The sequence below is a fragment of the Cherax quadricarinatus genome, chromosome 70, assembly GCF_038502225.1.
Source record: "Cherax quadricarinatus isolate ZL_2023a chromosome 70, ASM3850222v1, whole genome shotgun sequence".
Taxonomy (NCBI): domain Eukaryota; kingdom Metazoa; phylum Arthropoda; class Malacostraca; order Decapoda; family Parastacidae; genus Cherax; species Cherax quadricarinatus.
Window position 1 is genome coordinate 8892403 of NC_091361.1, and position 27500 is coordinate 8919902.

General features: G+C 39.0%; 1 protein-coding gene across 1 annotated transcript in view; it reads right to left on the reverse strand.

Moving 5' to 3' along the window:
- LOC128702117 (neuronal acetylcholine receptor subunit alpha-7-like) overlaps window positions 1-27500 on the reverse strand; it is a 285395-nt gene that overhangs the window by 158220 nt on the left and 99675 nt on the right. The window contains exon 6 of the mRNA XM_070099890.1: window positions 5374-5508. Within this exon, the coding sequence (XP_069955991.1) occupies window positions 5374-5508 (135 nt within the window). The remainder of the gene's footprint in view (window positions 1-5373; window positions 5509-27500) is intronic.

The window sequence follows — 27500 nt, forward strand, 5'->3', positions numbered from 1 at the left end:
CGTCGGGGCGGTTTGCTGGGTTGTGGGTATTGTTTGCTGCAAGTGATCGTGGCTCCCTCTCGGCAGGGCATCCAGCTGTAGCAAGGGTTCTCTTAATGATGTCGTTGACCTCATTGTGTCTTGCATGCCAGCCCTTGGTTTTGGAACAGTTAAGACCATGTAGACCGTATTGGTCTGCTTGCACTTCGCCGCAAATACACATATATTCTGTGTGAATTGGGGCAGCAAGGCGCAGAGCCACTGCAATACGGAGGGTCTTAGGGTCGAGTCGCGTTCCCATTGCCGATATGGGAACTGTTTGGAGGAAGTCCCCGGAGTGAGGTGCACTCACAGCCTGGAGACGGGCAATCTCCCTATCTGATGTTGCAGCCCTGAGCATGTTGGCAAGCACCTTTTCAGCAATTGGGCTATCCCAGCTTGACTGTTTGTGAGCCAGTGCTGCACTAGGGTTTGGTGCTGGAGCAGCAAGAGTCTCCCATTCGGTGATGGCACTGACATAGCTAGGGTCTTCTATTCCTGCTGAGTCACTGAGGGTGTCAGGAAGAATTTGTCTTATCAACTTGTTTGATGCAATGGAAAAGGATAGGAAAGCTGGTAGAGCAATCTGGGAGGATCTGCGTACTCCTAGCCCTCCAAGCCTGACCGGAAGTGAGGCTTGCAACCACTGTACATCGTCAAGGGAAAGATTCAATACACTCTCTAGCATGGCCTTCAGGAGAGAGTCATATTCCTTGAGTTTTGGACTGCTGAAGGCTGGGGAGCATCTCAGAAAATAGGTAAGTTTTGGGGTTGACAGGCACCTGGTGAGTAGGTAGAAGGCATCGTGTGTGTCAATGTCTTTCATCCTGCTTTCCATCGTCCGGAGGTCTGAGACTTTTTTTCCTAGGATCAGATCGATGGCATTGGACCCAAGAGGAGCACCGAGGAGAGTGCTATTGGCTGGATCAATGGCTCGTGCTCCTGGTAAAACGGTACTAATATTCTGGATCAACTGTTGATTGGTAGAAACTATTTCACATTTAGTGGGGTTTATAAAGGGCTTGTTTGGTAGCTGTAGAGCGGGTAGTTAAATGATATACTTCTTCGGAGGCTTCTTAGTTTATTGTTAAGTAGTGGTGGGTTACACAGGCTTGTGTGTTTGTGCCCATGGCCCGGGCAGGGCCATGCCCACGAGAGAGAGATGAGAGTACTTGTGTGTTGAAGCCAGGCCGCTGTGTGAGTGAGGCAAGTCTGGGCATACTGAAATATAAAGGACTTGTTTGGTAGCTGTAGAGCGGGTAGTTAAATGATATACTTCTTCGGAGGCTTCTTACTTTATTGTTAAGTAGTGGTGGGTTACACAGGCTTGTGTGTTTGTGCCCATGGCCCGGGCAGGGCCATGCCCACGAGAGAGAGATGAGAGTACTTGTGTGTTGAAGCCAGGCCGCTGTGTGAGTGAGAGCGAGGCGCCTGTGTAACCCACCACTACTTAACAATAAAGTAAGAAGCCTCCGAAGAAGTATATCATTTAACTACCCGCTCTACAGCTACCAAACAAGTCCTTTATATTGGTGACAGCGGTGGGATACTGTAGCGTGAGACGCTGCCACCAATATAAAGGGCTTGTTTGGTAGCTGTAGAGCGGGTAGTTAAATGATATACTTCTTCGGAGGCTTCTTAGTTTATTGTTAAGTAGTGGTGGGTTACACAGGCTTGTGTGTTTGTGCCCATGGCCCGGGCAGGGCCATGCCCACGAGAGAGAGATGAGAGTACTTGTGTGTTGAAGCCAGGCCGCTGTGTGAGTGAGGCAAGTCTGGGCATACTGAAGTGGCAAGGCCTATAGATGGCAGCACTTGAGTGGCGCGAAATATGAACTAAGCTGGCAGACAGCATGGGCTGTCTGTGCAGACAGTACAGGCTGTCTACAGGTTTAAAGAAAGGCCCAGGCTTTCTCCCATGTCTTTAATTTTACTGATGTCCTCCAGGAGAGATTCTGTTGTGCCAGCTAGGGTACCGTCGTCCAGGAACCAGATATTGAGCTCGCTGGAGAGTGCCTCCGTGACTTCCTTGATGACCAAACAAAATAGAAAGGGGGCGAGAGGGTCCCCCTGTTGCACGCCCTCACACGAGTCAATTTCATGGTCCCCAAACAATAGTTTGGAAGTCACACTATAACACGATTCTATGAAGGGATAAAGGGAAGGGAAGTTTCTATTAACTGCTTGGAGAGCAGCATCCCTTCTGACTGAGTTGAAAGCATTGGCAAAGTCCAATTTGACCAAGGCTTTTTCATAGGACATGTTTTTGATATATACTCGTGCTGCGTGGGCAGCTGCTTCACAGCCCTGTTGAACGCCGAAACCGAGCTGAGTTGGTTTCAGCATTGCAGCAGCCTCTTGACTCACCCTTCTTACTGCAGCCTTGGCGACTAGGCGCCGAAGGGTGTTACCCACTGCAATGGGCCTGATTCCGCCATCCTTTTTCCGGAGGGCACACAATGAGGCACCAAAGAAAAAGGGTCTGATGGCCTCTGGGACACCGCCAGCCAGGCACAGGTTGGAAAATTTGGTGAGTTCAGACAGCAGCCTCTCTGAAACCTCACCAAGTGCTGGATTGAGTATTTGTTTTAAGTGTTGAGGCCTTAAACCGGTGAAACCTCCTGCTGAACCCTGTGGAAATGACATAGCAGCTTTATACACATCAGCATCCTGTAAGGTTAGATGTTCTTCGCCTGCTGCAATGTCAGGGAGGTAAATGTTGGTACTGGGAGCCCTGTGTGTGTGTGTATGTGTGTGTGTGTGTATGTGTGTGTGTGTGTATGTGTGTGTGTGTGTGTGTGTGTGTGTGTGTGTGTGTGTGTGTGTGTGTGTGTGTGTGTGTGTGTGTGTGTGTGTGTGTGTGTGTATGTATATGTATGTAAGTACATATATATGTATGTATGTATGTGTGTGTGTGTGTGTGTGTGTTTGTGATCGGGGGTTCTATTGTCGTCCAGTCGCAGTGTTGTGAGTTGCTTAAAATCACTCGTTCGTGTGTACTCACCTATTTGTATTCACCTATTTGTGGTTGCAGGGGTCGATTCACAGCTCCTGGCCCCGCCTCTTCGCTGATTGCTACTAGGTCCTCTCTCTCCCTGCCCCATGAGCTCTACCATACCTCGCCTTAAAACTATGTATGGTTCCTGCCTCCACTACGTCACTTTCTAGGCTATTCCACGGCCTGACTACTCTATGACTGAAGAAATACTTCCTAACATCCCTTTGATTCATCTGAGTCTTCAACTTCCAATTGTGACCTCTTGTGTCTGTGTCCCTTCTCTGGAACACCCCGTCTTTGTCCACCTTGTCTATTCTGTGCAGTATTTTATATGTCGTTATCATGTCTCCCCTGACCCTCCTGTCCTCCAGTGTCGTCAGGCTGATTTCCCTCAACCTTTCTTCGTAGGACAATCCCCGTAGCTCTGGGACTAGTCTTGTTGCAAACCTTTGCACTTTCTCTAATTTCTTGACGTGCTTGACTAGGTGTGGATTCCAAACTGGTGCTGCATACTCCAGTATGGGCCTGACGTAAATGGTATACAGAGTCTTAAACGAATCCTTACTGAGGTATCGGAACGCTATCCGTAGGTTTGCCAGGCGCCCGTATGCTGCAGCAGTTATCTGATTGATGTGCGCCTCAGGAGATATGCTCGGTGTTATACTCACCTCCTGTTCTTTTTCCTTGAGTGAGGTTTGCAGTCTTTTGCCATCTAAACTATATTGTGCCTGCGGTCTTCTTTGCCCTTCCCCAATCTTCATGACTTTGCATTTGGCAGGGTTAAATTCAAGGAGCCAGTTGCTGGACCAGGCTTGTAGCCTGTCCAGATCTCTTTGTAGTCCTGCCTGATCCTCATCCGATTTGATTCTTCTCATTAACTTCGCATCATCTGCAAACAAGGACACTTCTGAGTCTATCCCTTCCGTTATGTTGTTCACATATACCAAGAACAGCACAGGTCCTAGGACTGACCCCTGTGGAACCCCGCTTGTCACAGGCGCCCACTCTGACTCCTCGTCGCGTACCATGACTGGTTGTTGCCTCCCTGTCAGATATTCTCTGATCCATTGCAGTGCCTTTCCTGTTATGTGTGCCTGATCCTCTAGCTTTTGCAGTAACCTCTTGTGAGGAACTGTGTCGAAGGCCTTCTTGCAGTCCAAAAATATGCAGTCGATCCACCCTTCTCTCTCTTGTCTTACTTCTGTCACCTTGTCATAAAACTCTAGTAGGTTTGTGACACAGGATTTTCCTTCCCTGAAACCGTGCTGGTTGTGTGTGTGTATATGTGTGTGTTTGATACCTGATAAGTCAAATTTGCCGAATTGGCCGAACCTCCTTAAAAATTGGACTTTTCCTCAATGATTTTTTACTGATATATTTTTTCAGTAACAACAGCGTAAAATAATTACTTTTAGACAAAACCTAACTTAATTAATTTTTTTTCAGCTAAATTCTCTCACATTTATCATAGGTTAGTTTAAATTTATTTAACATTGTTTGAAATCAATGATATTTATTTTTTGTTTTGTTCATATTCATTTACGCATATTTCCTCTCTGCTTATTCGGCACAAAACATCCTTGTCATTTTGGCCTAACTCGTCTAAATTTATTTGGAACCAAACCTAACTTGGAAATCTCACCTAACCTAAATTAATTCAAAGTAATTTTTTTAACTAAATTCTGTTATATTCATCATGATCGGAACAACTTAAAATAGGCCTCTGGAATGTGCAAGGGAAAGTATGCACTTAAGAGAGGCCTCCCAGATGTGTAATGAAGAGGATTCCCCTTTTTAAGAGAAGTCTCCGAGATTTGAAATCTTAAGATGGTTAAGGAAAATGATACATTCACTTAAGAGAGGCCTCTGGGATATGGCTGTCACTTAGGAGTGGCCTCCGGTTTGTGTATAGAAGAAGATGCACTTATAAAGTGCTTTGGCATAAGTAAGAAAAAATTAACAAACCGCAGAACCGTGACTCGACTGTGTCAGAGAGGCCATCTGTGACCCTATTGTCTCGTCCCACGTCTCTTTAAGCCAGATAGTCTATAAACCCGGGATAAACCGTGATGAATGATTGCCAATCATGATGGTGAAGGAAGTAAATATACTTTATTGAACGGCCTCTGAGATATATAAGAAATAGGATACACTCTAGAGGTCGCATGGATTTATAAAGAAGAAGATACACTTACATGTACTACTTAGAGGTACAGGGTAGGTGATACACTTATGAGGTCTCCTGGATGTAATACGAAGTGGATACACTTACTTAAGTGATGCCTCTGAGATTTATTTTTGAAAAGGGTGTACTTACTTTCAAGAGACATCCAGGATGTGCAAGAAAAAGGTACTTACTTATAAGAGGAGTCTTCTCGGTAGGTGGTAGAGATTCGCGGATAGTCATTAGGAAGACCGTCATTGAAAGCAGCGCTGAGATGCCCAGTGTCACCTTCTCCCCAGACTCACTGGGCACGTAGAACACCAGCAGCGCTGCCAGGGTGGTGGAGAGGTGATGATGAAGTGCTGGTGATGGTGGGGTGGTGGTGATGATAGTGTGTTGATGATGGAGTGTTGGTGACGGTGGGGTGGCGATGATGGTGGGGTGCTGGTGATGGTATCATAGTGAGTATGGTGTGTTGATGATGGTGTGTTGCTCAAGGTGTGCTGTTTGTATGACAGCAGAGATTTACAAACTGGAGTTGAAAGTGTCGTGAAGCAGTTGGAAGCCTGCTAATGGAAATATGTTATGTTAAACAGTTGTTACCAGTGAAGAACCAAGAAGCCATATGATGCTGAGTAAGACTAGCATACAATTATTGGTTAAAGACAACTAGACGCATTGAAATTGTTTTTCTATGCATGTAAATTTTAGCAATAAAGCTTTGAAGCTAATCAGAAGAAGCATTCACAAGCTATCATATGGAAACTAACGTTATTTTTTTCACTAAAAATGGTATACTAGTACATACGTAACCTATACCTATTCAAACATTCCATTAGGAAACACCAGCACATTAAGCTTGAAGCCACCTAGAAGTTTCCTAATCAGATTCTCAGCAACGAAGGGTTTCAAATAATCAGTTGCGACTCTCAGCTTACCGAATGAAAAGCAGTATTCCAATTTTCCGTAATTTGTTCCAAGAAAAGTGAATTTGAAACTACACCAGACAAAGTTTATCCAAAAATTTCTCTGAGTAAATTAACGCTTTTTTGTTTTTTACATAACGTAAATATGGGTTTTAAGCACATAAAGGCACATTACGGAGCTTTTTGCTAGGATAGCCAGGCAAAGTCAAACACTGTGACTAATTTCTGATCAGGTGATACATTCTTCAGTTACTTTACATAAACCACATAAGACCTACACAATTTAAAATCAAGAGAAAACTGCCTCTGAGGAAAATAAATCAGAAGTAAAAGTTTAAATCCAGCAAATTTTTTATTGTATTATTGCTCAGAACACAGCAAAGCTTGCACCTACACAACCAATACCTCAGAACAGTTTCAGATATTTTATACGAGGCATCAGCCAATACAAAGTGATGCCGTTAACACGTTTTATTTAGTCAGGGATCAAATAGCTTCTGTGGAATGGGGAATATTCAGATTCGATTCAACCAGAGGAAGGATAAGTTCGGTTCCTTGGATCACGAGTCCCTCACCAGGATCGACGAACCACTCTTCAGGAAGCATGATCAATTATATAATGCAAAATATTATTCTACTTTTTCGGAATTAAAATTGGTAAAATGGCAGCTGCACACTCCACTCTTCTTAATAGGATACATGACTATTAAACTTATGAAGTCGATCAAAATAGGCTTTCTAAAGTTATATAAAAACTAATTTCGGGAATGACCTGCATAAAATTGAAGAGATGTCACCTGCAGTTGTCAATTGTTCCACGAGCTTTTTAACGTACGGTAGTAATACTTGACCAGGGTTAAAACATAACCTGAAGTCGAACGGATAAAGTATCTGAAGTTATACACGAAAACTTGGAGCAAGTTAATGCTACAAGAGAACAGTGTACCATATAAAGATCTAGCTCTGGCACAGTTCCAAAGATTCCCTAAACATATGGAAACAAAAACCGTTAATTTTCAGTATTTGTCAATATTCTTTTTTTTTTTTTTTTTTTGAAGTTCTGTTCTATTTAAAATTATGTACATTCCTCTACATAAACATTTTATTTGATTTTTTAAAGACACCCATTGTTAATAAATATGTTTTATAAATTAGCAAACTGGTATATACAAAGCTCATATTTCATGGGGAAAAAAAAAACTTCCAATTAACATATAAGAGAGTGTAAGTTTGCGACGCTGAAGAGAAGTCAGTTTATATAAGAAAGTTGGAAATGTAATTATTGTAAAGCTCAAATTGAAAACCAAACATTATTTCCATAAATCCCATCATCGGAGAAGGAATTCTCCACTAAATGCTCTGAATTCAAAAATTTCTATTGTTTTTAAATTTCAAATGTACTCCTGAAGAATCTAAACGTTTAGGTTGTCTTACTTCGTAGGTAATGCATCACTGCTATTATTTCGAAGCCAATAAGACAAGGCATTCATTAGTTATTGAATGAAAATAAAATTCCTTAATAAAATAGGTAAATGGCTGGTTGCACAGACTAAAAACAAAGTGGCCCTTGCTTTCTGGAAACCCCCACCAGGGCTGAAGTTTGAAACAATTTAAGAGGCTTTGTCCAGGTATCGCATGGAATCCAGCAGTTAAAAGTTTTATAAAGAGAACGAGTGCTTTAACAAATTTGCCCACATAAGTGTTGAACTTAATTCATATTATCCTGACTGTAAGATGTACTGTATCAGTCATTATATATTAAAGCCATTTAGAAAGGGCGAATACAAATTTATTTAACGTGACTGATCGGGAATAAAAAATTCACTCTTTTTCAGAAAAAAAAATTGGTTCACTATTACATACGCACTTGAATTTCACTCTCGTCCCTCGTTGAATTAGGAGACACTGCTTTTAATGTGTGATAATACACCGCAAAGGGTCAAGGAAGTTATCAGAGCCCTATACGAATGGTGCCAATGGGTCTTACATATTTTGGTCATAGGACATCTGCAGATATCAAATGTCCCTAGGATCATGGGAGAGTTACCTACACCAGCCCTGAAAAATTGGGGCCGATTGACTTATGTTATGAGAGAAATAAACGAAATGTTTAAAGAAAAACATAAAAAATATTTTTTGCAATCACTTAAAGGTCCTCCGTTGGGGGATACCTTATTACCTTTGTACTTCTCTATTTTAATTTTGGAAACTTCTGAATTCGACTGATGAAACCTACTGTGCAAGTGAAGCCTATCAACAAAGCCGAATTTCGGTCCAAGCGTTATCTGAGGAAGGTGTCCAAGTACTACGTAACTCGAGTCTTCAGTCAAAACGATTAGGATAGTGGGACAAAATTTGCACAACTGCACCTAATGTAACATTTTATTGTGTCACGTTAGTTGTGCTTGTGTCCTTTTACCTTACAATTTGTCGGTAATTTTACCAACATTAATTTGCAATGCAGTTAAAATAAATAATGAACAATTGAAACGAATCAAAAGAATCAGTCAGATGCCATCATATGTAAACTAATATCCTGATTTGTTCAATAAAATTGGTAAATTAGGAAAAACACTGTTCGCATTAAAAATTAAATATTACAAAGAAACTAGACATTATATTATCCTTTTATCAGCGTTGAAGGATAGAAGTTAATTGGATTCAACACTCAAAGATTATCACACGAAAATATTTAAAATAAAATCTCCAAAATTATTCTTTAAAGAAAAACGTAAGAGGGACGTACATACACCGGATAAAATCAGTCAAAGCTTTTCTCTAATTAAGGCTGACGAACGTTTAAGCAGTTAATTAAACGAGTAAAAAAATACATATATTAGTAAATAAGTAATAAGTGAACGTTTAAGCAGTTAATTAAACGAGTAAAAAAATACATATATTAGTAAATAAGTAATAAGTTACGTTTTAATCTTTGGGAACATAAAAAAAAAAAAAACTTTTACAAAGGTTTCTAAAGCATTCAAATGTCATAGGCGCATTCAAATACATTATGTAGTCTCTCATACGATAAGTTAACAAAGTCTAATATTGTGACTTGTTTTTCATCAGAAGAAACTTTATCCAGTTGTCTCAAAGATTCCATCAAACTAATTTACTACATTGACAAATATGCCCGAACACAAACTAAAGTTAATAGATACAAGTGAATACTGAAGCCAGTGAAAGGAGGTACACGCAATTATATGTAAGGTGACTCAAGGAAATAAAAATTTCTATTTTGCAAATATTATTTCACTCTTTGCCCTCGTCGAGTTAGTTGTCTCTTCTTAATATTTGAAGCTATGCCAAATTCCAGGATGCTGGAAGTGTGTTCAACATGTTGGTTATAGGTCACCTGCATATGCTAATTGTTCATAAAATTTTGCATTTAGGAGTGATACACCGTCCCCCAAACTTAGATAGGGACCAAGGGAAACTACTATGGGAGGAAATTGTTAAAGCCACAAGGCACGATAATGTAGTAATTCTAGGAGACTAACTTTAGTCATGTTGATTGGAATTTCTTGACTTGGAATTTAGAATCATACGACTTCTTAGAAGTATTTCAGGATTGTTTTTTGAAGCATTTTGTGACAGAACCTACAAGGGGAAATAACCTGCTTGACTTAGTTCTGGCAAACAATGAATCCCTTGTTAATAATTTAGAAATTTCAGAGGAACTGGGTGCTAGCGACCACAAATCAATTACATTTAGCATTGAATGGAAGTACGATAGTAACGATAACTCAGTAACAGTCCCAGATTTTCGCTTAGCAGATTACGATGGGCTTAGAGAACACTTATCATCTGTTGACTGGGGTAACGAAGAGAGCTATCAATATGACAGTTTTCTGAACACTATACATGCTGCTCAAAGAGCGTTTATCCCATATAAAGAAATTAGATCAAATAGAAATGACCCAAAATGGATGAATAATAGGCTCAAATATCTACTAGGGCATAAGAAAGGAATTTATAGGCGTATCAAAAGAGGTGAGGGTCATCTTATGAATCAGTATATTGACATTAAGAGGGACATTAAAAAGGGATAAGAAAAGCTAAAAGGGACTATGAAATTAAAGTTGCTAGGGATTCTAAAACTAACCCAAAAAGTTTTTTCCAGGTCTATAGAACAAAAGTTAGAGATAAGATAGGTCCCCTTAAAAATAACTATGGGCACCTTACTGACAAAGAGAATGAAATGTGCTTGATTTTAAATAATTATTTTCTCTCAGTTTTTACACAGGAAGACACTAACAATATTCCAGTAATTAATTTTTACAGTGGGCTAGAAGAAAATTATGTAACATCACAGTCACTAGTGAGATGGTTGTGAAGCAGATAAACAGACTGAAGCAAAATAAGTCGCCGGGTCCTGATGAGGTTTTTTCAAGGGTTCTTAAGGAATGCAAAATGGAACTCTGTGAACCATTAACTAATATTTTTAATTTATCTCTTCAAACAGGTGTAGTGTCTGATATGTGGAAGATGGCTAAAGTAATTCCTATTTTTAAAACAGGGGACAAGTCGTTACCGTCAAATTACCGCCCAATAAGCCTGACCTCAATTGTAGGCAAATTACTAGAGTCAATTATAGCTGAGATTATAAGAAGCCATCTCGATAAGCATAGCTTGATTAATGATACTCAGCATGGATTCACAAGAGGCCGGTCTTGTCTAACTAATTTATTAACTTTCTTCAGTAAAGCTTTTGAGGCTGTTGACCACAATAAAGAATTTGATATTATTTACTTAGATTTTAGTAAGGCTTTTGATAGAGTTCCGCACCATAGACTGTTAAAGAAAGTGGCAGCTCATGGCATTGGGGGAAAAGTGCTCTCGTGGATCGAGTCATGGCTCACTGACAGGAAGCAGAGAGTGTCCATAAATGGGATTTAAATCCGAGTGGGGATCTGTAACAAGTGGCGTTCCACAGGGATCAGTCTTGGGCCCGTTGTTGTTTATAATATATATCAATGATCTTGATGAGGGAATTACTAGTGATATGAGCAAATTCGCCGATGACACAAAGATAGGTAGGATAATTGATTCAAACGTAGATGTTATGGAACTTCAGGAGGATTTAAACAAACTCTATTCTTGGTCAGAAAAGTGGCAGATGCAGTTCAATGTAGATAAATGCAAGGTTCTGAAGCTTGGGAGTGCCCATAACCCTAGTACTTGTAAGTAAAATGATGTAGAACTTAGCCATACAGATTGCGAAAAGGACTTGGGGGTTATGGTGAGCAGCAACCTTAAACCAAGACAGCAATGCCTAAGCGTACGTAATAATGCAAATAGATTACTGGGATTTATATCAAAAGTGTAAGCAACAGAAGTCCAGAGGTCATACTGCAGCTTTATACATCATTAGTAAGGCCTCACCTAGATTATGCAGCTCAGTTCTGGTCTCCGTATTACAAAATGGACATAAATTCGTTAGAAAACATTCAGCGTAGGATGACTAAATTAATACATAGCATTAGAAATCTTCCTTATGAAGAAAGATTGAAGACTCTTAAGTTACATTCACTTGTTAGACGAAGAATGAGGGGAGACCTGATCGAAGTGTATGGGCCAGTAGGCCTTCTGCAGTGTTCCTTCGTTCTTATGTTCTTATGTTCTTAAGTGGAAGATAGGTATTAATAAAGGGGATATTAATAAGGTCTTGAGGATGTCTCTCCAAGAGAGAACCCGCAGTAATGGATTTAAATTAGATAAGTTTAGATTTAGAAAGGACATAGGAAAGTATTGGTTTGGAAATAGGGTAGTTGATGAGTGGAACAGTCTACCTAGTTGGGTTATTGAGGCTGGGACTTTGGGTAGTTTCAAATCTAGGTTGGATAAGTACATGAGTGGGAGGGGTTGGATTTGAGTGGGACTTTCACATCAGAGCTTATTTCTTGGGTGGCATTGAAAATTGGGTTGGGCAAATGTTTTGTTAGTGGGATGAATTGTAAAGGACCTGCCTAGTATGGGCCAGCAGGCCTCCTGCAGTGTTCCTCCTTTCTTATGTTCTTATCAGCTTTAAATTTCCCTGATGATAAATTAGACACATGTGCAACTCTTGGGTATCTTTATTAAGGAAACGTTTCGCCACACAGTGGCTTCATCAGTCCATACAAAGGAGAATCTTGAAGAACAGGAGGAGAATGAGGTAATCAGTCCCTCAACCTTGAGTCGATGTGGTCAGTCCATCAATCTTGAATAGAATTCTATTCAAGATTGATGGACTGACCACATCGACTCAAGGTTGAGGGACTGATTACCTCATTCTCCTCCTGTTCTTCAAGATTCTCCTTTGTATGGACTGATGAAGCCACTGTGTGGCGAAACGTTTCCTTAATAAAGATACCCAAGAGTTGCACATGTGTCTAGTTTATCAACATGTCGGTTCTCTGAACCTTTCATCTACAAACTTAAATTTCCCTGCTGGCGTATTGTATACACCAGCCGCTCCGATAAAGTCTTCTCTTGTTATGAGGAAAATTTAAGTGAAAAGTTAGGAAAAAAATGGAAACCACTTACAGTTGTCTCTTCAGGAACACCTTGTAAATATACCTCCATATTCTACAGATATCTTACTTATCAGCATATCGGTGTACACTGATATGTGGTGTACTACACCTCCTTCACAACCTCAGAAACAGGAAAGAGCTTAAGAAAAGAGTCACAACGCAGCTGTTCCACCATTAGACGCTTTTTTTTGATACGTTTCTGACACAGTAACGACACGGTATCTCTTGGTCGATGGCCTGAAAACCTTTTATCTTACGGCCCGAAAACGTTCTCGTGGGTCAATGACCTGAAAACCTTATAACAGCCCTAAGGGACTGATCACTTCAAATTACCTTCTAACTTCTACTGTTTCCAGTCGCCTGCATTCGACTGAAGAAACTTGCTGCGGAGGCAGAAAGTCGGACAGTGAAGATTTTTAAATGTTATATGTGAATCTTACTCACTGGTGATGGTGTTGATGACGGTATGTTGATGGCAGTTTATTAATGATGATATGCTGATGGAGTGTTAATGACGGTGTGGTGGTGATAGCAAGTTGATGACGCAGTGGTGGTCATTGATGGTGATGATGAAGGCGTGTTGAAGACGTTGTAGATAAGTGACAATAGGGTGGTAATTGTGTGTTATTGATGGAATGTTGATGATGGCATGTGGATAATGATGTATTTATGGTGATTTAATGATTGTGTATTGATGATAATGTAATGATGATGGCCAGTTGATGATTGTGTTGTTGATAGTGCATTAATGGTGGTTAGCTGATGATCCTATTGTGGTACTACAGTGGTGGTGATACAGTGCTTCTGATGCAGTGGTGGTGATGCAGTGGTGGTGATACTACAGTGGTGGTGATTTGGTGATACAGTGGTAATGATGTGGTGATGATGCAGTGGTAGTCATACACTAATAGTGATAAACTAGTAGTGATGCAACAAAGATAGTGATGAATGATGATGATGCAATGGAGTTGATGTAGAGGTGGTGATACAGTGATGATGACTCGTCACCACTGCATCACCACGACTGCAGTGGCGGTGATACAGTGGTAGTAAAACAGTGGTAGTGATATAGTGGTGGTGTTGTAACGAAGGCGGAGATGAAACAATGGTGGTGATGCAGTCATGGTGATACAGTGATGGTGATACAGTGGTGATGATGTAGTGGTGGTGATGGTGTGATGACGATACAGTTGTGGCGATGCAATGGTGACGATGCATTGGTGGCGATTCAGTACTTGTAAGAACAAATAAATAATAACAATATTATCAACAATAACAGTTGTTATCAGTTAATAATCAAAAGATCCCCATTTTCCTTCATGCTGAGAGGAACTCAGTACAAATTTCGGATTATATTTCATAAATAAATAAAGTCCGCTCTCAGTATATCCTCTACAGTATTGTTATTAATCAGTTGAAGATTATCAAGACTATTGTTTATGTTGTCTTAAAGGCAACCTTCAAAACAATAACTACAGAGAAATATTTACTGGAACAATTTGGAGACAGAGATTAAGCGAGAAAGGTAATTTGTGGCGAAGAATTGTAGCAGTAATATAGATCAGTATTCAGTAAAACACTCACTATACTGTCGTCTCGCCGTTATTGCTCTGGAAAATCCTATAACTATGAACAGTATTACTCTTTGAATACAAATGCACAGTGTACATGCTTAAAAAGAATCATCAGTGTTTTTTCGTCGTAATTGGACTTGAAACATTCTTCTACTCGTAATTGCTCTGAAACTCTACTATCCTTGAATATTTACTGAGCGATTTTAAAAAAAAATAATCATTGAAATTTATTGACGGTGGAACATCCTTGCCTTTGGACTCTCCTGGTGTTTGCAAGATTCTTGTCAGTGAAAATTCCTAGATCTTTATTTATGGAATGTTACTGTTCTTTGAATCCGATTTTTTCTTTAACTGTCTTTGAGAATTTTTAGAAGTTCTTTGTTGTAAATATTCATTGACATTAAAATACTCAAACCATTTATGGATACTTTGGGTTCCAGCTTCCTCAACCTTGGAACATCTTACGACAGAGGTTGAGTGAAAAGGAGGGAGAGCTAGACAAAGTATTGACAAAGGTGAGTGAAGTTGGAGAACTGCACTGGAGGGGAGGGAGAGGGAAGGTGAGGCAGAGTGCTAGTGAGGGGAAGCAAAGGTAATAGAGTGATGGTGAGAAGAGGGAAAGGTAACAGAATGCAGGTGAGGGGAATGAAGGGGTATAGAGTGTTGGTGAGAATGAAAGGAAATGAAGTGTTCGTGAGGGAGAGTGAGCGTGGTTCAGTGTTAATAAGAGAAAAAGAATGATGCAAAGTGTTAGGGGGGAAAGTTAGGGTGACGAGAAATTGTACTAGGGAGAGGGAGGGCAGAAGGGAGGGTCGTGAACTTTTTTGTGGTATGTGGTGTGAGAGAGAAGTGCTTATGTGCAAGGGAAGTTAGAAAATAATTGTTTTTAAAAGCCTATTTTTGATATTGGAAAAGAGAAAAAAAATATATATGTACGCTGATGAAATATCCTCCGATAATGTAACCGCCAAACAAAGCGTTTAAACAAGTATGTCTACTGGACAGTAGTTTTATTATTTAGTAAAAGAATATAAAGGTTATATAAATTCGTTTAAATAATCGCCTTGTTTATTTCTTTAGACTAAATAATTAAAGATCCTTAACACAGAGAACATCCACGTTTTCCATCAGAACAGAAATCATCATTACAGGTAGAAACTCTGGTGTTGAACCGCCATCCTCAACTTTAGGAACCTGAGAGTTAAGAAAGTGACATGGTGACACACTTCACCTTGTAATAATGTTGGTAGAATTACCGACAGTATGTAAAGTAAAAGGACACAAGTGCAACAATGTGACATTTTCTTGTGGCAACGTTTCGCTCTCCAGGAGCTTTGTCAAGCCGTAACGGCTTGACAAAGCTCCTGGAGAGCGAAACGTTGCCACAATAAAATGTCACATTAGTTGCACTTGTGTCCTTTTATTTTACACTTCACCTTGATACAAAATTGACCGTGATGCATATTTGACCTTGATAAATCTCTGACCTGATGACATCTTTGACTTTCATATATCCTAGTTCTTTTGTCATACTTATCCTTGGAAAATCCTTGATCTTGAAATGAAAATCTTGACCTTAAACATTTATAGCCTTTAACTATCCATGCTTTTCGAATATCCTTATACTTGGAACTTCCATAACCTTGAAACAACTTTGATATCCTGGCCTTCGAACATCTACGGATAATCCTTAGAAAATTCTTGAAACATTATGAAATATTTGAATCAATGGAGTTTTCTCAATTTTGGTACAATCTTGTAACATCTTTCTCCTTGGAAATTCGATGGTCATAAGACATCATTAGAATATGTGTTCAAAATATTCTTAAGTTCCAAACATCAATATCATTTTAATATCTTCGACTGTGAATATTCTCAAACTATCATTGACCGTGAATTTGATTTTAAATTCAGAATATCATTGGATCATGTTTACCCTTTGGAATATTGCTCTTCTTGAAACATCCTTGATCATGAAACACCATCGTCCAAGACACATCCTTGATCATGTAACACCCTTGTCCAAAACACATCCTTGATCATGAAACATCCTTGTCCAAAACACATCCTTGATAATGAAACATCCTTGTCCAAAACACATCCTTGTCCAAAACACATCCTTGATAATGAAACACCCTTGTCCATGACACATCCTTGATCATGAAGCACCCTTGTCCAAGACACATCCTTGATAATGAAACACCCTTGTCTAAGGCACATCCTTGATCATGAAACATCCTTGTCCATGACACATCCTTGATCAGTGATGGCAATGGCATAGCCAGGGTCCTGTATTCTTGCTGAGTCACTGAGGTTGTCTGGAAGAATTTGTTTTATTAACTCATTTGGTGCTACGGAAGAGGATAGGAAAGCGGTAGGGCAATCTGGGAGGATTTGTATACTCCCAGCCCCCGAAGACTGACTGGAACTGTGGCTTGCAACCACTGTCCATCTTCAAGGGAAAGATTCAATACACTCTCTAGCATGGTCTTAAGAAGAGAGTCATATTCCTTGAGTTTCGGACTGCTGAAGGCCTGAGAGCAAATCAGGAACTAGGTACGTTTTTGGATTGACAGGCACCTGGTGAGTAGGTAGAAGACATCATGTGTATCGATATCGCTCATCCTGCCTTCCAACATCCTGAGGTCTGAGATTTTTTTTTTCTAGGATCAGATTGATGGCACTTGGTCCAAGATGAGCACCAAGGAGAGTGCTATTGGCTGGATCAATGGCTCGTGCTCCTGGTAAAACAGCACTAATATCCTGGATCATCTGTCGAGTGGCAGAAACTATTTCATATTTTGTGGGGTTTAAAAATAGACCCAGGCTCTCTCCCATGTCTTGAATTTTTCTGATGTCCTCTAGGAGAGATTCCGTAGTGCCAGCTAGGCTACCGTCATGCAAGAACCAGATATTGTGTTCACTAGAGAGCGCTTTTGTGACTTCCTTGATGACCAGACAGAATAGAAAGGGGGCAAGAGGGTCTCCCTGTTGCACACCCTCACATGAGTCAATTTCATGGTCCCCAAACAATAGTTTAGAAGTCACACTATAACACGATTCAATGAAGGAAGAGATCGAAGGGAAGTGTCTAGAAACTGCTTGGAGAGCAGCATCCCTTATGACTAAGTTGAAAGCGTTGGCAAAGTCCAATTTGATCAATGCTTTTTCATCGGACATGTTGATGTATACTCGTGCTGTGTGGGCAGCTGCTTCACAGCCTTGCTGAACACCAAAACCGAACTGAATTGGTTTCAACGCTGAGGCAGCCTCTTTACTCACCATTCTTACTGTAGCCTTGGCAACTAGGCACCGAAGGGTGTTGCCTACTGCAACGGCTTGATTCCTCCATCCCTATTCCGGAGGGATTACAATGAGGCACCAAAGAAAATGGGTCTAATGGATTCTGGGACACTGCCAGCCAGGCACACATTAAAAAAATTGTTGAGTTTATGCAGCAACCTCTCTGAAACATCACCAAGTGCTGAATTGAGCATTTGTTTTAAGTGTTGTGGCCTTAAACCTGTAAAACTTCCTGCTGAGCCCTGTGGAAATGATAGAGCAGCTTTATACACATCAGGGAGGTCAGTGTTGGTACTGGGAGCCCTGAGTGGATGTTTGTCCTTCAGAGCTTGTGCCATACTGACGTCCTTAGTAGCGATGGTATCCTCACTGTTTATAAGTCTCAGTGCTCCAGTACTATTACCCTCTTCTATTTTTGTGCTAATTTGGGCTCTGATTTTTGAGGCGACAGGTGTCCTCTTGTTGGAATTTGCCCGGCGGGTGTTTGTCACCCTAGGGAGGAGACGGACGAGGTTGTCATCTCTAGGGAATGCATTTATTTCCCTAATAACAGATGTTGCTAGGGACTTGTCCCTCCTTGGTGGGACAGCCAAACAGGCATTGCCAAATAGCAGCAGGTTGTGCCAGGATCCGTTGTTTTCAGGAGCATCGTTGACTTTCATCAAGAGGTCAGTGAATTTGCTAGCACCTTGAGGGCGACATTTCTGCTGGGAGGGACTGTTGGTTGTTCCCATTTGGAGCTCTCCTGGAGCCTAGACATCCTTTGTGTGCGCGGATGTTGCCAATTGAGGGATTGAGTGTACAATCCTTGTGGCACACCTGGCAGATGCATCGTGAACGGATTTCACAGCGTTGGCTCGGTCGTGGAGATTCCTGGGAACCTGACACTTCTTGTGACAATGCTGACATCGTTGGGGTGGGAGGGCACCAGCTGCGGGGTAACGGGTAAAGGACAGCATGGATGCATGGGTGTTGAGGGTGGGGGAGTAGGGAGCGGCAGAGCGAGTAATTGGTGGGGCACTAAACGGCAACACCCTTGGTCAGGAAGTCAGTAGACCTAGGCTGGGATGTGGAGAGGGGACGAGGGATGGGGAGACCAAGCGAGTGGCCATATCTGTTCACTAAAGATGCACATCACTGACTAACTTTTGCTAATTGTTATACACTTGTTATTATGTGATGAATGGTTTTGAAAACCGACAAGTTGAAGATTGAGACACTTATGCAACATATGGGAATCTTTACTGAGGAAACGTTTCTCCACACAGTGGTACCACTATGACCTCGCCTCCTCCTGCTTCGCCTCACCTGACTACAGTATATAAGCCACGTCTACGGGCCTATGCTGCACGTTCTACAAGATTGATGGACTGAACACATCGACTCGAGGCTGAGGGACTGATTACCTCAAACTCCTCCTCTCCTTACACTTTTCTATTTTGTATTGGACTGATGAAGCCACTGTGTGGCGAAACGTTTCCTCAATAAAGATTCCCATACGTTGCATAAGTGTCTCAATCTTCAACTTATTATTATATCCATGTTCACCATGATCTCACTGTTAACCGAGGTGTTCTTTTCAGCATCCAGTGCCAGGATCCGCTGTTTGTAGGAGCATATATACATATATATATATATATATATATATATATATATATATATATATATATATATATATATATATATATATATATATATATATATATATATATATATATATATATATATATATATATATATATATATATATATATATATATATATATATATATGGGATGTGATGATGAGGTGTAGTCTTGACCCTTTATATGCCTTCCTTTGATGTTTTGTATATATGTGTGTATATATATATAGTATATATATATATATATATATATATATATATATATATATATATATATATATATATATATATATATATATATATATATATATATATATATATAGATAGATAGATAGATAGATAGATAGATAGATAGATAGATAGATAGATAGGTAGGTAGATAGATAGATATCATTTTAGTCTCAGTAATGAGAAAATAAATTAAAGAAAAACATACGGCGAGGAACTGTAAATTCGAAGGTGGAAAGAGAACGGCTGAGATTAACCCTCATCATTCATGGGACCACGAACTGGCTAACGCTGATCTCGAGAGATCTAACCTTGGAGTGATAAAGATTTATTGTCGTCGGCTCTTACTATTCCTATTGTCCACTTCACAGGGATGATAATGTTGACACGATAAAGACTTATCTTCACGAAAATTAATTTCCTTTCAGCTAAATTGAAGCTTGAAACTTATGCAGTGAGGTTAGTCATCAATACGACTTTTTATATGATCTGATTTGAACTCCAGTTTCCAGCTGTCAAAAATTTATATGGTGGTCAGACAGTTGTGGACCTACATTTTTGTGGCCCTGAAGCTTAAACTGTTAAGGAAACCTCTTTCCAACCAGCAACGACTAGCCTACATGATACTTTAATAACCTATTAATTTTTGTTTTAGCTATCATTTTGTGTTCAATTACACTATATTAATAATATTATTTAAAAGAAAAAAAAACTCTCTCATACAGCAGGGAAACAATTTTTAAGCAATGAGGACCAAAGTCGCCTTTGGGGCTCCTCCGGGATTAGGGGATTAGGGTTAGATTCTTGTTCATGACAGAACATGCTATTGCTTGTCCTCCGCGTTCTAAAATCCCTCTTGTGTTTTTAGACACGCTTGTTAAACCATCATGTTTCTCCCTCATTTTTTTTCTGGTCATGGTTGTGAATACCTTTGTCAAAGTTGTTATTATATTAAATTTTGAAAATTAAGCTTTAGAGAGTATTATTATATCCTCTTCCTACATTAATGCTCGCTCGATTACACAAGGTTTAGTTTTCAATATATTTTCAGTTTTTCATTGTATTGTAGCACTTACTGAAGTCATTTGATTCATGATTCTGATTATTATTATAATCAAAAGAAGCGCTAAACCACAAGGGTTATACAGCTCATGATTCTGAACTTTATAAAACATCTAGCAGCAGAATGAGCTTGCAAATCAAACCAATGTAGGTGACGTTGTTCCATGAAAGTATAACGTTTCTCTATGTATTTTATCATGTATATAACTTAAATGACATACTTGATAAGCTCTTAGAAACATGGATGATATTACAGACATTTGCAGCAATGAAATCAAAGATATTTATAGTAATGAAATCACGAAATAAGTGATTTTAAATCATTTACCAAACTGCGGCAGGCCAGGACTCGACCCTACGAACCTTGTACCGCCTCCAGAGACAGCACAATGTACGCATCACCTTACCACTACGCCACCGATCCTACAAGAATCACGCATACAGCTGAGCTACATGTTTTTCTCGTTATCCGAGGACACTCGTGGCAGTTGTATCTCGAGGATTATTGCCAGCCTCCTCCTGTTTGAATACCCACCTCAATAAACAGTCTATTTAGCAATGAAATCACGAAACAAGTGATTTTAAATCATTTACCAAACTGTGGCAGGCCAGGACCCGACCCTACGAACCTTATACCGCCTCCAGAGACAGCACATTGTATTCATCGCCTTAACACTTGAGCCAGCGATCCTACAATAATCACGTATGCAATAAACAGTCTATTTAGCAATGAAATCACGAAACAAGTGATTTTAAATCATTTACCAAACTGTGGCAGGCCAGGACCCGACCCTACGAACCTTATACCGCCTCCAGAGACAGCACATTGTACTCATCGCCTTAGCACTTGTGCCAGCGATCCTACAATAATCACGTATGCAGCTGAGCTACGTAAACCAAAGGAAATATTCATGTTATTATCAAAACTGATTTTTATGAAATATGATGCAATTATATTCCTGTTGACTATGGACATATTTGATACAACTTTCTACGCCTTTTAAAAATCAATTGGATGGTTAAAATCTCTCATAAGAATAATTAGAGCATTGGAATCTTGTCCAGTTATAATGCTATATTTATGTTGTTTTGACCTTAGTTCGAGACTTTTACCACTTTGATCGTAATGATTTTTATCGCAAATATTACAAGGAATCTTATAGACGCATCCGTCAGCATTTTGGGGGGAATACCTTATCAGAAGTTTTTTACTGTATCAAGATTTTTTTTAAATACAACTTTGATATTAAAAGTCTTAAGAAGAGAAGGCATATCAATCAAGTTTTCATAGTAAGGGAGAACCAACATATTTTTAGTTGAATAAGGTTGGCTGTCCCTTTTTGGGTTGTAAAAAGTATTTCTAGCAATTTTAAAAGATTTATCAATTACTTTTCTTGGGTATTTCAGATCATCAGCTACTTCATATATTTTGGATATTTCTTCATCTATGAACTCTGGACTACATTGCAGAGAAAACCGACAGTTTAACTCTTTCTTGATGTGAAGAATAATAGTGGACATAGGAACAGTTATTTGTAGGTTTTCTGTAAATATTAAATTTAAAGTCATTATTATCCTTAATACTTAAAACATCTAAAAAAGGTAGTGAGTTATTTTCTTCTAACTCAACAGTAAAGTTTATAGAATGGGCTAAGCTATTGAATTTAACAAGGAAATGATTATATCTACGTTCTTAGGCTCTATTAGGGAGGATTGTGTTAAGAAGTCTTGTTTCAAAAAATTCCATGTATAGGTTACTAAAAACAGGTGAAAGAGGATTTCCCATTGCCATACCAAACTTCTGAGTGTAAAACGCATCATTAAATACAAATTTTGCATCAACAATGCAAAGTTTAATAAGTTTAATGAAAGTAGGAACTGGTAATGGTAAATCATAATTAACGAGTTCTTCAGATAAGAAACTCAATAAATCATCAACAGGATCTTTCGTAAACAAGGAAGTAACATCAAAACTAACCATGTTAAAATCATTTAAGTCAGTCACGGAGCCTAATTTATCAACTATATCTATATTGTTTTTAACATTAAAGTTAGATTTTTTTTTAAATTAGGGCCCAAAATGTCGACAAGCCATTTAGATAATTTACATGAAACTGAACCTAGGGAGCTAATAATTGGTCTAACTGGATTACATGGCTTGTGCCTTTTTAATAATTCATATATATAGGGTAAAGATGGATTAGTGGAAGTAAATTTTTTAATTAATTCATCTTTGCCTTTCAGTAGAAATTTTATTGTTTTATTGAAATTCTGTTAACAGTTTCTAGGGGATTCTTTCTAACTTTAGAATGGGTTTCAGTATCATCTAGAAGATTATTCATTTTGTCTTGGTAATCATTTTCTTTCATAATTACTATTGCATTTATTATATCTGCTTTAGTAAGGCAATTTTTTTTATTATTGATAAATGTATCATAAGACTTAAAGAATCTTTGAGGGCAATTGGGAAAATTTTGTTTTAACATAGAGCTATATACCATTCCCTTACTAAAATTAATTTCATCAGTGGATAAATCGGAAGATTTTTCAATTACAAAAGATTTTTGCAATTTCAACATTATTAAGGTTTTTTGAAGTTGCAAAACTTAGACCAAAACCTAGAGCAGCAGTTGTAGTTTTATCTAATATTTCATCTGATAAGTTAGCTACAAACTGTTATTAACGTGCTTTGTTCAATCACTGTTTTCAATTAAAATGTTTAATTTTCTTTGTAGTTTGTTTCTGAGTTCATTACAAATTCTTCTGAGTTTATTATAGCAGTGGTCTAACATACTATGTTTCCATTGTGATGGAATCGCCTGATTAAAGGATTGTTTTTTGTTTCTCAATATTTTGAATGCTTCCTTCTCCTGTTCAACAAGGCTGAGAGGCAGCTGCCCACGCAGCTTGAGTATACGTCAACAAAATGTCCGATGAAAAAGACTTGATCAAATTGGACTTTGTCAACGCTTTCAACTTAGTCATAAGGGATGCTGCTCTCCAAGCAGTCTCTAAACAATTGTTTGGGGTCCATGAAATTGGCTCTTGTAAGGATGTGCAACAGGGGGACCCTCTCGCCCCCCTACTCTTCTGTCTGTGATCCAAGAAGTCACAGAAGCACTCTCCAGTGAACTCAATACCTGGTTCTTGGATGATGGTACCCTAGATGGCACTACAGAATCTCTCCTAGAGGACATCAGAAAAAATAAAGACATGGAAGAGAATCTGGGAATATCTTTAAACCCCCACCAAATGTAAAATAGTTTCTGCCAATCGAAAGATAATCCGGAATATTAGTGCTGTTTTACCAGGAGCACGAGTCATTGATCCAACCAACAGCACTATCCTTGGTGCTCCACTTGGGTCCAGTGCCAACGATCTGATTCTAGAAAAAAAAAATCTCAGCTCTTAGGACGACAGAAGGCAGGATGAAAGACATCGATACACATGATGCCTTCTACCTACTCACCAGGTGCCTGCCAGTCCCGAAACTTACCTACTTCCTGAGATACTACCCAGCTAGAGAGTATCTCCCTGAGATACTCCTCATGCTAGAGAGTGTATTGAATCTTGCCCTCGAAGATGGACAGTGGCTGCAAGACTCGCTTCCTGTCAGGCTTGGGGGGCTGGGAGTACGCAAATCCTCCCAGATTGCCCTGTCAGCTTTTACGTCGTCTTCCACAGCATCAAATGAGTTAACAAAACAAATTCTTCCAGACACCCTCAGTGACTCAGCTGGAATACTACTAACCTAACCTAACCTTACTACGTCAATGCCATCACTAAATGGGAGACTCTTGCTGCTCCAGCACCAAAACCTAATGTAGCACTGGCCTACAAACTGTCAAGTTGGGATAGCCCCATCACTGAAAAGGTGTTTGCCAATATGCTTAAGGCTGCAACATCAGACAGGGAGACTGCCCGTCTTCAAACAGTGAGTGCACATCACTCCGGGGACATTTTCCAATCAGTTCCATTTCGGCAATGGGAACACGCCTCGACCCTAAGACCCTTTGTATTGCAGTGGCCCTGCGCCTTGCTGCCCCAGTTCAAACGGCGATGTATACTGCGGCGATGCGGAAGCCGACCAATATGATCTACAAGGTCTTAACTGTTCCAAAACCAAGGGCTGGCATGCAAAACACAATGAAGTCAACGACATCATAAAGAAAGCCCTTGCTACAGCTGGATGTCCAGCCGAAAGAGAGCCCCGAACAGTACCCACAACCCAGCAAACTTCACGGATGGGATCACCAACTACCTTTGGAAGATTGGCAATCTCTTATCATGGGACTATACCTGTGTGTCGATGCTGGCTGACACCTACATCCAACACAGTGTCGGGGAACACGGAGGAGGTGCTGATCACAGGGAGGAGTACAAGATCAACAAGTATAGGGACAAAAGCAAACAGTATCAATTTGTCCCATTGCGATCAGAGACCTTGGAATCATTCGGAAAAAATGACACACATTTCCTTAAAGAATTGGGTTCCAGACTCATCGAAACCACCAGGGACCCAAGGAACGCCACATCCAAAGGGGAAATTTTTGCTCCATACTTGGCTTACGTCCGGCTTTGGAGGAGCTACAGGAGATTCATAATCTTTGATATACTGTACAAATGTATTCATGTTTGTGCTTTCTGTAAATGTATTCTGTCTAGTAATAAAATTTCCCATAGAATATATATATATATATATATATATATATATATATATATATATATATATATATATATATATATATATATATATATATATATATATATATATATATATATATATATATATATATATATATATATATATATGTCGTGCCGAATATGTAAAACTGGTCAATTAGCAAGAACTCATTTAAAATTAAGTCTATTCTAAAATTTTCTCTTATACGTTTAAAGATATATTTTTTTCATTAATGATAATGTAAAAATTTATAATTTTACACCAAAAGTAACTTAGAAAACTTACCTAACCTTATTATAACAAGCGCAATTTATTTTAGCCTAACCCAACTAAATATATTTTAAATACTTTTACAGTAATTTAATACTAAACAAACACAATGAAATATTTTTTTTTTCGTTAGGTTTAGAATGATTTTTGCGAAATTATTGCATACACAAATTTTAGCTTGTCCTATATGGCAAGATGAGCGTTGCTATTTAAGCCAAGATCGCAAGTTCTGCCTATTCGGCACGACATATATATATACATATATATATATATATATATATATATATATATATATATATATATATATATATATATATATATATATATATATATATATATATATATATGTCGTGCCGAATAGGCAGAACTTGCGATCTTGGCGTAAATAGCAACGCACATCTTGCCATATAGGACAAGTGAAAATTTGTGAATGCAATAATTTCGCCAAAATCATTCTGAACCTATCGAAAAAAATATATTTCACTGTGTTTGTTTAGTATTAAATTATTGTAAACAAATCTAAAATATATTTAGTTGGGTTAGGCTAAAATAAATTGCGCTTATTATAATAAGGTTAGGTAAGTTTTCCAAGTTCCTTTTAGTGCAAAATTATAAATTTTTACATCAAAATTAATGAAAAAAATATATCTTTAAACGTATAAGAGAAAATTTTAGAAAGGACTTAATTTTAAATGAGTTCTTGCTAATTGACCAGTTTTACATATTCGGCACGACATATATATATATATATATATATATATATATATATATATATATATATATATATATATATATATATATATATATATATATAAATATATTTTTTTCACCATCGTTCACTCCATTACTGTCTTGACAGAGGCGCATTTACGCTACAGTTATAAGTTGCAACATTAACACCCCTCCTTCAGAGCGCAGCCTTGCTTGCTGGAAGTCGAAGTCCCTCGCTCACAAAACCTCCTTCACCCCCTCCCTAAAATCTTTCCTATGCCAACTTCTATGCTGCCTTCCCTCCACTCCAGATTTATTCACTCTCGAAGCCATTTTGTTTTGTTCAGCCTCTCTACATGTCCTCATCAACCCCTTCTCAGCCCTCGGGAAAATAGTTTTGGTAATCGCGCAATTCCTCTTAATTTCCTAACCTGGAAATCACTGCATTATATTCACATCACACATTGCCCTGAGACACGACATCTCTACTGCCTCCAGCCTTCTCCTTGTTGCAACATTCACCACCCATGCTTCGCACCCATATAAGAATGTTGTTGTAACTATACTCTCATTCATTCCCCTCTTTACTTCCATGAACAATTATCTTTGTCTCCACAGACTCTTCAGTGCACCACTCACCCTTTTCCCCTCATCAAATTTATGATTCACCTCATTTTTCATACAGCCATCTGCTGACACTTTCTCTCCTAAATGTCTTAATACATTCACCTGCTACATACTCTCTCCCTCCAATCTCATATCCAGTCTTTCGTTACCAATTTTTTTGTTATCCTCATCACCTTACTCTTTTCTAAATTCACTTTTAATTTTCATCTTTTACAAACCGTACCAAACTCATCCACCAACCTCTGACACTTCATTTCAGAATCTCCCTCAAGCGCAGTATCATCAGCGAAGAGCATCTGTGACAACTCCCACTTTGTGTTAGATTCTTCATCTTTTAACCACACACTTCTTGTCAACACCCTCGCATTCACTACTCTTACAACCCCATCTATAAATATATTGAACAACCACGGTGACATCACACATCCTTGTCTACGGCCTACTTTTACTGGGAAATAATCTCCCTCTCTCCTACATACTCTAACCTGAACCTTACTATCCTCGTACAAACTTCTCACCTCCTGTTCCATACATTTGCAACAATTGCCACATTGCCCGCATATCCATCCTATTATAAGCCTTTTCCAAATGCATAAATGCCACAAAAACTTATTTACTCTTACCTAAATACTGTTCAAATATGTTTCAACACATGGTCTACACACCCCCTACCATTTGTAAAGCCTCCTTGTTCATCTGCTATCCTACCCTCCGTCTTACTCTAAATTCTTTCAATAATAACTACCAAGCACTAGAACAGGTATACTCAACAGACATATTGCCCTATAATTTTT